Below are 13459 nucleotides of genomic sequence, written 5' to 3' on the forward strand. Positions count from 1 at the left end.
ATGTCCCAGAAACAGGCTGTGTGGCCTCGGGGTTGCTGTCACCACCCGTTTGGTCCCACAGACTCAACTGTACTACCCACTAATGCAGGCATGGCTGTAGCACCCCTCAATGTGTCTCTTCCAAGGATATCTCCAGGCTCCTCCTGAACCCTTGTAATCTTTTGAGAGCAAGGCATTTTCTGGGAAAAGGTGACACAAATCTCCTAGCTGTGGTCTGAACTCCTCCTTCTTTTGTTTAACCTGACTTCTACCAGCTCCCTTTGGTGACCTTGTACTTTGAGTTTTGGGGCAGGCAGTGAAGAGCTGATCCTCTCCCACTCTTCCACTCACGGTTCTGTAGGGCTTCGGGTTTTCTCCTGCACCTCCCTGTGTTTGTGGTGCCCAAGAACAGGATACAATTAAATCAAGTGCTTTAAAAACATAGTAATTTCCCTTAGCTAATATTACAATATGTTACTATGTAGTCAGCTGAGGCTGAACAAATTAAATACTCATATCAGGGAATGTAGAATAATAGGCATAACAGTAATATGTACTGTGGCTATACAGCTTGATTTCAGCAAGGCTTTCACTGCCCTGACAACTAGACCTTTTCACTTAACAGTCTTAAAAGCAAACTAGGATAAAGCAATCTAGCCAAAACTACAGCAGAATGATATAAAGCTGTTTAGGAAACCATGTCAAGAGAGAAGCCAGTAAGAGCTCGCTATTAAAATAGAAGGATGGCTACAGCAGCATTCCTCAGTGTCTGTCTTGGGCCCAGTACCAGACCGCATTTTCATTAATCATTTAGATGACGGAACAGAATGTGTTTGCCTATTAAATATGTAGATGACACCATGCTGAGAGGGGCTGTGAGTTCTTTGGAGACAGGAGGAGAACTCAAAAAATGGAGATGTGATCTGAATAGGAGCAGGTGTGAGGTATACATTTAGGCAGGAATGATGAACTGCACAAATGTGGGATGGGGAATGTTGGCAGCTCCTTCCAGGCCCTACCTTTCCCCACAGACCGCTCTCAGTACTCCAAATACTAGTGGCACACCGAGTACCCTCAGCCGCTGTTGTTTTTCTTGCTCCAGAATTTGTCAGGGCTTGGGCTCGTCAAGGCTCAGAGCTCAGCTGGATACTGAATTCTTTAATTGGCTTTCCTTATGAGGACCTGCGAGTGACCATTGGTCAGTGAGCTGGTAACCCAGCCGCGCACACTGAGGCTGCACAGTCGAGCAGCCTTAATCCAAAGAATACATGCTATGGTTTCCCTTTACATACATGGGCAAGTTTCTCACACACTATGTCACGTTTTCACCCATTGGCTACTGCCATCTGTCGTGCTGCTGTAGCAGAATGGTCGCAGCGGCTATCTCCTAAGTAGGTGCAGAAGCTCTGATTATTAGCAGTGTTGTGTGTTCAGTTCATGTGTAATATTTGGCCAAATCCTTGAGAAACAACCAGTTAAGTGTCGCTTTTTCCTCAGAAGTTGATCTGGGGATGGTGAAATTAACATTTATTAAAAATATCACAGCAAATGTAAATTGTCCCCTGTTAAGTGGAGTCCAGGGAAGAGTAGCCTGTGAGACACAGAAGCACAGCTTTGCTCTACTTTGCTTTGGATTGCTGTGTCCACTCTGGAGAGATAATAGAACAATAATCAGAGCCTAGAAAAGAGGACCATCAGGGAAGGATTACCCTTACAACAAAGGGGATATGGGAACAATGTCCAAATACACACAGATTCAATAAAAGGAAGAGTTTTTCTCTGTTTTCCCAGAGGTTCAATTGCTGTGAAGGAATGCTAAAGTTGTATTATTTGTCATGGCATAGCTATCAAAGCAGCAGAGCAGATTGCCCAGAGAGATCTGTAAGAACAAGAGAAGCACATCTCTGTTGGGAACAATGCAGGTACGGTAGGTCCAAAAAAGGCAGGCTACTGTGTGCCCTACCAACCTTAGGATCCCCAGGTGGGGTTGGGAGCCTTTCTGTCAGGTTAGGATCTGGCCCTTTCAGACAAATGCCTCACATGTGTAAAGGGAACATGGAAATGAATCTTTATTCAAAATTGCAGCCAAGTGTTTGAAATCTTGAATGCAGTATATATACATGAATGTGTTTCTGTGAAAGTGGAAAGCTGTAAGGCTCCTATGGGTAGACTACCTCCCCTGCACTCACCGTGCTCTGCTCTGCACACTCATTTTTTCACTAGTTTTTATTAGTCGTGAAGTTTTGCTTATAATTTTTCCATGCTACCCATTCTTTTTTTTTTTTTATCTGTTGTTATTATAAGTACCCCAAGTTTAATAATTAAGTTTTAGGCACATCATGTATGTGAGAAGAATTTAATAAACTGGGATCTAAAGTTTCACTCCTAAAAATATTGTCAGAGGCCAAGAGCATCCCTAATTTTAATTAGTTAATAGGAAATGCAATTTCTCATTACATCTGAATTTTAGAGCACATATTTAAAGTATTATTGGACGATATACCTGCTGAACAAATTCTGATCTTTTTGTTTGTTTGTTTTTAAATTATCAAAAGCCGTAAGAAAAAAGAAAAGCAAAATAAAGAAAACAATGCAAAAAAGCTTTGAAATAAGTTATAACCCAGTAAAATAATGTATAGCAGACAAGAAACTCATTTAAGTTTAAAATGTTGGGAAATTTTCTTCTAGTTGAATTATTTTGTTTTCTTATTTATGTTTTAGTACAGTAGGTGAGAGCAATCAGCACTCAATATATTAATCTGAATAATTTTGAAGTGTTCATTTTCATGAAAAAAAATAATTATTGGAATGTACATGATATTCTAAGATTCAGTTTCTGCCTTTAGTTATGTAGACTGACACAGCTGTGTCAACTTTTTTGTTGTTAAGCACATACATAGAATCACTCTTTTCAGTACAGGTTGAGTGTCTTTTGAAGACTTTTACCTTGTGTTGAATACTAAGTTGTTACTCAGCTTTGTTTAACATAGCCTGAGAGACTTAACTGAAAGTACAACATAAAATAGATAATATGTATGAATTTTAAAGTGTAGTTTTGAAGACTGAACATGAGAACTTTGAGACCTCTTTCTGTAATTGAGCACAAGCAAACATTATTATTTTGAGTAATTGTGAGTATGTGGTGTTACACAGATGTCCAGAGTCTCCTCCTTAATCTAACCTTTGACCTCAACAGGATGTTTTTTTAGGAAAAAGGATCACTTGTGTGAGAATTATACCTGTCTGTTCAAAGTAGAATGCCATGGCCTAGGTTGATTGAAAAGTAAATTAATATTGACAAACAAATATACACATCTACTGAACTCTGAATAGTAGTTAATGCTAACTGAGAAATGAAATTGTTAAATATATCATATGTTGAAAATTCTAACTACCTTCACAGAAATATATTTTTATTTTTATTTTTATTTTTGGAAAAAAAAAAAGCCATCAAAATAAAATAAAGTCCTTTCTTTCTGAATTTAAGGATGCAAAACAAAGTCTTGAAAAGAGATTTTAAAATGTGTTGTTGCTTTTCTGAGAGGCATTATATGAGAAAGTAAGGATAATTTAGGTTGTCTGCTTTCTTAACGTTCAAGCACTTCACTGTTACTGAGTCTGTGGATGTTAAGAATAGCAAAACATCTTACAATTGGCATGTTTTCAGGAAAATATTTTTCTTATTACATAAGTAAATCATCGTTATTTTCTTACCTGTTAAATGACAGTAAATATTTTCTGAAGCATAGTAATTAGTGTACAATACAGTTCTGGAATATACTCATTGAAAAAGTACAGTATTGATAAGTCTTTGAAGACTACTTTAAATTTTATCTCCACGGTTTATGCATGTTTTCATTGAACTTGCCCTAAGAAAATAATAAAATTGCATGCTATATTTAGAAATAATTCTATTCAAAAGGCTCAAATATAGTCATCTAAAGCTAAAGTGGCAAGCAATTTAAAATATTTTTAAACATTTACATTTCACTTTTTACATGTTAATTCTTTTAGACATGGACTTTTCTTTTTTCTACCAGTCATCATGATGATCATCTTAAAGCATGTTTGAAAACTTAGAATTGAATTAATATGAAGCTAGTATCCCTTAAAATTATTATTATTTTAGAGCATGATTTTCTTTATGAAGTCATATGATCTTTTATGATTTGAAGGAATTAAAATTTTTTGGACTTATTCTTTATTTGTTTACTGAAATAAATTATTCTCTCTTTATTATTATATATAACCTGTACCTGATTAAACTAATTTATGTAGTAGTGCCATTTGCCATTGTAATTATTTTAGTTAGAACTCTTTTGTGAACATCCTGTTTTTAATGTCACATCTAAAAAGCAAGTTGAACATTTTGAAGTTTAAACTAAAAAGTAAAAATTTTGTTTCTTTAATACAGCAGAATACAGTACAATCCATAGTCCATCAACACCTATTAAAGATTCGGATTCAGATAGATTGCGTCGTAGTTCAGATGGAAAATCACGTGGACGTGGCAGAAGAAACAATAATCCTTCACCACCACCAGATTCTGACCTAGAGGTATACTGTATTAGATGTTTTTGACCTGTTATAGACTCTCTTTTTTATCTTTATTTTGCAGAGTTTGCAGAGAGAAATACTATTTACAAATGAAAAATAAAGTGGCATTGGAGCCCTTATTTTCTTTCCTTATTTTTTTTTTTTGGAAGACTTTTGGAGTTCTTATTCTAAAGAAATTTCTTCATGAAGAGCATCTACGTTCTCTGAAAAATATTGGTCTTTTCTTTTTCCTTTTGATAAAAAAAAAAAAAAAGCTTCTCCCATGTCAGTGTTTCTCTTTGGACAGGAGACACTTCTAGCACATAGCGGTTTTTATTCTTTCATGCTAAGTTCACATTCCCTTCAGTGGCCATGCTTTATGTTGAGAACACATCTCCAATGACACACCACAGCTATGAGTGTCCACACTGCATTACTTATCCTTTCCAAAAGCTTAGCCCATTTGTATTTGGGAAATACAATCTCACCAAGAGTTTAAATACTTGTATTTGAACACTTTATTCTTCATTAAAACATCATTTTGTGTGTGGTCAGAGGACAAATTTAAAGCACATATTTTCCACTGGCTGTAAGCAAAATAAATATTTACTGATGCCATAAATTCTTACGCATGCAACATCTGAATTCACAATTTTTATTCTTCAGGTGCATAAATTCCATTAAAAATGAAAGTAGATTAAGGGGATGTAACTGCTTAGCAACAATTTACTGGTTTATTTTCATGTTAGACATCATTTTCAAGAGTAGTTGTATGAACTTTGCTTTGTAAGACTTACAGAAATACAGAATTCAAATGCAAAAGATTTAATTTTCAGAGGCTTCTCTTCACTTATTTTGGTTTCTATCTCACATCTGGCTTTAAAACAATATATTGTACAATCTCATTTTCTGTGTGTATTTGACAATGACTATAATTTTATTCTAATGGAATAATTTGATATAATAGCAATTGTAGTAAAAAGCTAACAGATTGTATTACCCTTTTCTGGAAAAAAAGATGTTAGTTCTGAAAATAAATGGCAAGGAAACTATGGTTTTAATATATAACCATTTCAATACAATTTTCTCATTTGTGCGCTTACTGATTCAAATTTTAACTTTCCATTTCAAGTATCAGCTTCACAGAGGAACACGTTGATTTGATTCTCTTTTTACAGAGAGTATTCATTTGGGATTTGGATGAGACAATCATCATTTTCCATTCCTTGCTTACAGGGTCCTATGCTAACAGATATGGAAGGGTAAGTGTCAAGAAACTAATGGAAATTTTCAGTAATATTTACTGTTTTATGGGTGGTACGCAGAAAAGACAAGAACATTAGTTTACTTTTCAGGGACAAACCACTAGTGGTGTTTGAAGATGTAAAAATTCAAGGAGTAAAGCTGTTTCATGTGCCCATTCTTTGCATTTACTCAGGTCCTATCTTCATTAAATAATTAAACAGCATTGGGAGTAACACTTTGACCACGTTAGGTTTTGTTTGTAGGTATGGAGTGTGAGAAACCTGTTGATATCTTCCAAATCTGCAAAGAGTTAACTCCTCTGAGATAGTGAAGAACTTCCACAAGTGAGCACAAAAATAACGTTTTAGTCCTGAAAAATCAGTACTGGACTGTACTCTGTACTGAGAAGGCAAGAGGAAGAATACTTCTGGATACAGATGGATTAGTCTAAAATATTTTAACTCAGCTTTTTTTTTTTTAATTTTAATCTATGTATTGACTGATGTTTCTGAAAGTCTGCTTATGAGTCAAATCTTTCTATTATGCACAGTCTATAAATCGTAACTGAACTTATGAATATGCCTGCAGACTGTGGGTTTCCTAGGTAATTCTCAGAAGAGAAACATGGCCTTAGGTGAATAAGAACAATTTATGATTGGAATGCCCTAGTGAGATCAGACTTTGTTTTTCCAGGATTGTATTGAAAGCTAATGTCTCAGCTTGTGCTAAAATCTGTTTTATGTCCTTTCATGCTCACCTCAAGTGAGATATAACAAGAATGTGGTGGGGGTTTTTTTGTTTTTGTTTTTTTTGTTTGTTTGTTTTTGTTAATCTTCAAAAATTATCATATGAAGAATAACTGGGTAGTTCTGTCTGGCTTTATGTAATCACATTGTCTTCTTGTAAAACTTGTATTTGTCGTAAAAGGTTTTATTCTATAGATAGCTGAGTGAAGGGCAAAGCTACTTCTGATTCAGTCCAGTCTCTGTCTGGTTTGGGTTCTTAATTCCTTCTAATAGCTTTTTGCATTATGAAAATCTAAAGCAGTATTTCTTTGTAACCCTTCTTGCTTGTTCAGGTGGTGTGGTGTATTTTCAGAAGTGTTTTCTGTAATAGCAGCCTGCCTGCTTGAGGAAAATAATTAGGTTTTTTTTTCATTATGTGCATTAAAAGCAGTCTTGGTTTCTTAGGTTTTATTAGTTTATATTTACATAGTTAAAAAGACACTAGAACTTTAGATCTTTTGAAAATTATTCTGTCAATACATATAAACAGAAGTATTATAGACTAATAAACATTTACAAAAAGTTGTTTTCCATTTCTCAGCCTTTCTATGAGTATATGTCAAACTCCTTCGAAAACCAGCTTTTGTATGGCACTGCAAAATCACCAAATCTGTGACAGTTCAAAAAGAGGAGAACAAATCCCAGTGTTCTCAAAATAAATAAATAAATAAATGCTGAAAAAGGCTAATTACTCATTGGCCGAGAAGTACTTGTGTGAGCATATTTTTCCCATTTGGTTCATTAATTGGGTCCTGAATATAAACACCTTTTTTGCTGGATGCTTGAGGCTGAGGAAAGTGTCTGGTATTCAGCTGCAAAGACACATAGATATGCGTGCTGCAAGAGAGGGGTGCCTTCTGATGGCAGTACTGTTGCTGTTGACACTGTTTTCTTGAGATGTAGCCTTTACGTGGCCACCTCTTGTTGCACGGCACATGGCAGAATAATAGTTACACATCACTGAAAGACAACTGTCTTTTTGCTGTACTTGTTGCTATACTACAGCACATATATGCACATAACAAGGAACTACAGGATATCATCTCTGCTAACAACAGAAATAAAGTTTGATGTTAAGAAGGATTATGGCGTTAGTGTTTATGCTAAGAATTAATGCATTATGCACTGTAGATAAATATAACTTTTTGGTGAAGGGCAGCAATGTGCATGTCCTTGGCTTCTAGAGATAGTTGTGCAAGCATGCCATTGTTGCTTTATTTTCTTAAAGTTTCATTCATATCGTGGCTTCTCTTGGCTTACTGACTGTCATATAAGAGTTCAAGTTTATTTGCAGCAGTGTGAGGTGGACATTTTTAGACTGTTTCCTATTGATTTCTGTCCTTTAAAATCAGAACTCTAGGGAAAAAAATAATGTTTTCACCTGCTTTTTTAGCAATTTAACCTCGCCCCTTATGTGTTTCTACACTGTGGTGAGGGCTAGAAATGCTCTTTTAAAAATTAAATCTAAGCTGCTCACATAATCATTAAAATACAAAAGCTGAAACTTCAAACAAACAAAAATATCCTAATTAAATAGGGGATTTGGCAGCTTGGCACTCAGCTCTTCTCATAATGCCTGAGTGAGTTTCATGGTGAATGACTATGAATGATGAGCAGCCCTGTTGCTGAAGGGATAGGTTTTCTTTTCCTTATTCTCTTCCTCATTCCTCATAACATCTTGGTTATGCCACCCTTTTCTCTGTATTCTTCCTTTTTCATTCCTATTTATCACCTGCTCTCCTGCTGCTGCTATTGTGCTCTGCTTTCTCCCTGCCTTTGTCCTTCAGCATTGGAACAAAATAGTATGGTTCTTTTTTGGCGTTGCGCAGCAGTATAAACTGCTACGTTTTTATTTAAAGTTGTTTAGAATTTTGTGGATTTCACAGATATGTATGAAGCTAGCAGAGGAAGATGATTTGGAGGTCCAGAAGAGAAGAAAAAAAATCAGTTTGCTTTTGGCTATTTCTGTATGTATAGAGAGATCTGTTGATCGAATGTCACGTTATCGTTACTTTACTTGACATTAGGGCTTTTAACACCTACAAACTTAGTTTTGAGCCAGATGTCAACTTAAGAAGTTTTGGAATTTGGGAAAAAGTTGGAACCCTTCTTTAGCATCTTGAAGCAGGTGGAAATACTGCTATGCATTGGCACTAGAATGCTGTGGTCTTCACATTTCCGTTCTCTGTGAAAGCACATATATTCAGATGCTTTAAAGGAATTATTCTTTAATTTTTAAGCTATTTTAATGTGGTTTATTATATTTTAGAGATTGAGAAACACAAAGCCTGGTTTCACTTAACCCTTCATTTGTGACCTGTAGGCTTAAGTGGAAAATAAGCCTTGTACCCAAAGTGAACTTTCCTGTTTTTCAGCTTCTTGTTTCTCCGCAAAACAAAGAAATCAAGTGGGTAGAATTTAGAAATGACATACAGACAATGTTTTGGCTCCAATACCAGTATTCAAAACAAGAGGCCTGCTTAAGCAGTTTGACATTGGTATTTCTTTTCTTTGGCTAAACTGTACCTCCCCCAGAGATTTGTACCTGATTTTGACCATACCTGAAAAGACACTCAGATTGAACCTGCAAATCCCGATAAACAAGAACAGATTGATGGCTTTCCTCCTCATTGTGTGACACCTCACAATAATTAGTTAGCAATTAGTGGCTTAAAATTGCAAAAGAAGGCTTGGTATGGGATTTTTTTTAAAAAAAAAAAAAAACTTTATTCTAGCCTTGTCTTTATTAGTTTTCAGCCATCACTGTAATGACTGGCAGCAGAGTATAATCTACTGCAGTGCCATAAACCAAGGCTCTTGTGCTTTTTACAAGAGCAGTTGCAAGACTGTAACTACACAGATAACTAAAACACTAACACAGATAAAGCTTTTGCATCTGTTAAATGTGTGGGTATCCAGAGCTGCAGCTTAACTCAGTTTTTATGCTAATTGGAACTTTCTATAGAACAAGATTGAGTTTAATCAAAGAATTAGGACTTCTTTGAAGAGAAACCTGTTTTGTTTCTTCTCTTCATTTTTATGGTATTTAATCTGACATTTTCAGTAGGTGCCAATGATTTTCTTATTTGTTTTTCTTCTAATTAAATTAGCCTAGTAAATGACATTCTTTTAATATTACTTTAGAGAAATCCACATTCTTTTTTGTCAACCATTTAAAAATACCTTTGAGTGACATGGTCTACAGAAATTTTTACAAAAAAAAAATCTTTTTCAGACTCAAATATGTGATAAAAAGCTTAACAGAAATTTTTACTGTAAGTCAGGCATAAGTTGAAATTAGCGTATATATTCACAGCTACTCGTTTAAAATTAACTGTATGGATTCATAGACAATGTCCTGCTGTGTCTGCTGATTTATCCTGCTTTTCAAAATGATGTTCCTATTTACAAATGTAAGCTAAAAATGGGTTTCATTGTACAATGTTGTGTTATCACTTGATGATCAAGATGTAGATCAAGATCGTCATTTGCATGTTAGACACTTAGTCCTGGATCTAACTCCTGTTAACTAGAGCAGAGCATTCTGTGGTGTGAATTCCATTAGTGCTTAGGGAAAATAGAAATCCTTGTTTGGTTTAAAAAAAAATGCCTAAAGAGCTATGAAGAATGGCAGAGTTGTAGCCAGGTTCAAAGATAGGCAGGAATGTGACAGGGAAGTAACCTCAGGCCTGTCCAGGGAGAAAACATCACCTGGTTTCCACCTCACATGCCTACAAAAGTAACATAAAGGAAGACAAACAGGGGGATGTGAAAATAGAGGGGCAGAATAATTTTGCTCATATTTTAAAGTATTTCCATTTGAATTAGGAAGCAAAATGATCTTTTTTTTTTTTTTTTTGGGGGGGGGAGAACTTAAATAGAAGGCTTATTTTTAGGAGCTGTGTCATTATAGTGAACAAAAGGGCATGATGCATTTTTTCTGTCCCATTTATGAGGGCTATTTTTTTGATACTAGAAAACTTACTTGCTTTTAGTGTGTGTGAGTTCAAATATTGTTGTTTTGTCTGTTCCATATAGGTTTGTTGCTAAATGCTTCTTTCCAAAATTCTTTTCTCTGGTTAGTTTTACTTGGATTTTGGCATTTCTAGAAGGTAAACAGGCTGCCAGATCACCATTCTTTTCCAGCTGTTTGCTACTGACACATTTTACCTTTTGACCAGCAGTTATAGAAAAATGTTTGAAAGTTCAGAGATCATGTTGAAACACCTATTAATTTGATTGAGAGGTGGAAAAGGAAAGTATGGACCACATCTTTTGGTTTTAACTCTGAGTTGTCATCAGTTTTAGAATATTAACTTATTTTAAGTAAAGTATGGGTTGTCACTTCTGCAGTTGTATTTAAAATATAACTCCTAACAAACTAATATTGGTAATAGAGGGTGTCATGAGATAATACAGCATGTTCTTTCAAACTCATGCTTTTGTGTGGTTGGATATACTTGGCATTATAAATGAGAAACTGTATATCAAATGTATATATTAGGTTTTCTTTTCAATTTTTTTTTTCAGATTGAAAATACATAAAACACATACAAAAAATATCAAAACAAGACAAACATCTGCAATGCATTTGGTAACCACAATGCTGAACATGCTTTTTGAGTTTATTAGCTCAGTAAGGAATAAGTTGTTATGGTAATTTTTGTAGAGAAGTTAAAGTGTGTTATGTATTAATAACAAACAATAGATTTGTTCACTCTGCATGGGTGGGCCCAACTGAAAGCATAATTGAAGTATGGTTTTGTGTAGAATCAAGGAGCGGTTTTAAATATAATTGCTATTTGCAAATAAAATATTAATGGTGATTTTCTTTAAAGTCCCTAGGTGTTCACAGGGCCAAATCACCTGTGGCCAGTGAGAGTTTATTTTCAGTACTGATAGCATTATCATGCACTCAGTTATCATAAAACTTGTAAACAGCTGAAAAATATGGATACGTTTTGGGTGAAATTAATTTGCTTCTGGTAGAATCCCTCCCTTTCTGTAGAGAGGGCAGTGATCCTTTACATGGACTCACAAGAGTGACCGCACAAGGTTGTGTCAATACAAGTGTGACCACAGAGGTCCCTCTGTAGAATCATGGTACCAGTTGAGTTGGTCATATTTTTTAGGTTTATCTTAGCATGATTACAAGCCTAAAGAGTAGCTGAAATGGTAATGAACATGTGGATGTTACTTTTCATACATCAGATAATTTCTCTTGAAAAACAGTTCCTGTCATTTGTACTCTAGTATGTATGTTTACATACAGTATTGATGGTAATCTCTCTTAATTTCTTAAGGATCCACCAACCTCAGTGTCTCTTGGACTCCGAATGGAAGAGATGATTTTCAATTTGGCAGACACTCATCTATTCTTTAATGATTTAGAAGTAAGTGTTCGTTATTTCAAAATAGAGTTTAATTAACATTTGTTTCTTTTTATGTATTACTAGATGGTTTGACAATTATTTCTGGTTTCACAGTTTTAATATGAAAATATTTATAAAATATCTGTATAATTTAGTCATTTAAATATACAGTAACATCTACGCTAAATGTGTTGGCATTCAAAGGTTACAATAGTTGAAGCGGTAGTGTTTTTTTTCCTCACGGGTCTTTGTGTTTATGACCACAGTAGACAAGTTTTAGAAGTGGATACACCAAAAGCTTCTATAAATACTGGAATGCAATAGTCTGCACAGACCATTAAATATTAAACTTTGGCTTCTATAAACAGTCAATGTCTGGGTACAGATTTCTCCCTTACATCCCACTGTGGGGAAGTTATTACCTTAAACCCAAGGGAAATCATTAATGTCGCATATACTGTCCGTCGCCGTGGCCTATTACTCTGGGTCTTCTGCCTTCCCCAGTGGCAGGTACAATTTGTTATGTAGTCAGGTTTCTCTGCCGCTCATGCCTCTCGCTTGCAGCATGCTGTGAGGAGTCGGTGTCAGCATGCCAAGGGCTTTTTCAGCCTACATAGACTATGGTTTGGCGGTTCTTGTGAGATTGTTCTAAAACTATCCGAACTGCTGAAAGAGACTGTCACCATAATGCCTGGCTGTTTCATCTTAAAAGGGAAAAAGCAATTTCTGATCATATTTTAATAACAAGAAAACATGAAAACAGTCAGATTTCTTTCCCATCATAATGAAGACAGCTGTTTATTTAAAATCCAGCTGTTAAGCAAGCTTGTGGTGGGGCTGCCAACACACATTAATCATCAAGTTGTTGTTTTGCTAGATTTTAGAATAGTGTGTTATTCCAGACAGGCAAAAGAATCTAAAAGATTCAAATGCAACTTTTGCTGATCAAAGTTAATTGGCAGCAATTGGCCTTTAAATATTTCCTGATGTTTCCCTTTTCAAAATCAAGCAAAATACACCTTATTTAATAGATGAGCCAAAATCATTTGAAAAATGCCAGTGTGTGATAGACCTCAAATGTGGTTTGTCCAACATCTGTCCTATATTTTGATTTCTTTTCATCTAAAAAGAAACCACTCACAGATGATTTGGCATCTTTCACTGTAATGAAATTATTTAAATGTGCTTTATTTTTTATTCCATTCCTTAGCGGAGTATTTTTTTATATATATACTTACAGTAAAATAGATGATTTCTTTAAATTTTATAGTAGTATTTTTTTTATTTTTCATTAAGGTAGCTATATGTAACAATGATACTTTTTGGATATAAGAAATGCCATTAGTGAGTTGCATGTATAGGACTGTTTTTTCAGATCTGTTGAAGAATATAACAATGCTAGTTATTTTCCAAATCTGTTTCTGATTTCTGGTTATATTTCATTTTATCCAGAACAGAAAGAGAAAGTACTAATATACCTTACCAGCATATTTAATAAAGTTCAATGTATTTTCATTTGATGTGCATGACCAGATGCATAGT

The 13459-nt window shown here is 34.9% G+C and overlaps 1 protein-coding gene across 14 annotated transcripts in view; it reads left to right on the forward strand.

Moving 5' to 3' along the window:
* Positions 1-13459, forward strand: part of EYA1 (EYA transcriptional coactivator and phosphatase 1) — a 177995-nt gene that overhangs the window by 126501 nt on the left and 38035 nt on the right. For all 14 annotated transcript variants that reach the window (XM_083826580.1, XM_083826583.1, XM_083826582.1 and 11 more), the window contains 3 exons: positions 4394-4536; positions 5694-5777; positions 11849-11938. In XM_083826580.1, coding sequence (XP_083682706.1) covers positions 4394-4536; positions 5694-5777; positions 11849-11938 — 317 coding nt within the window. The remainder of the gene's footprint in view (positions 1-4393; positions 4537-5693; positions 5778-11848; positions 11939-13459) is intronic.

The sequence above is a fragment of the Anser anser genome (genome assembly GCF_964211835.1).
Source record: "Anser anser genome assembly, chromosome: 2".
Taxonomy (NCBI): Eukaryota; Metazoa; Chordata; class Aves; order Anseriformes; family Anatidae; genus Anser; species Anser anser.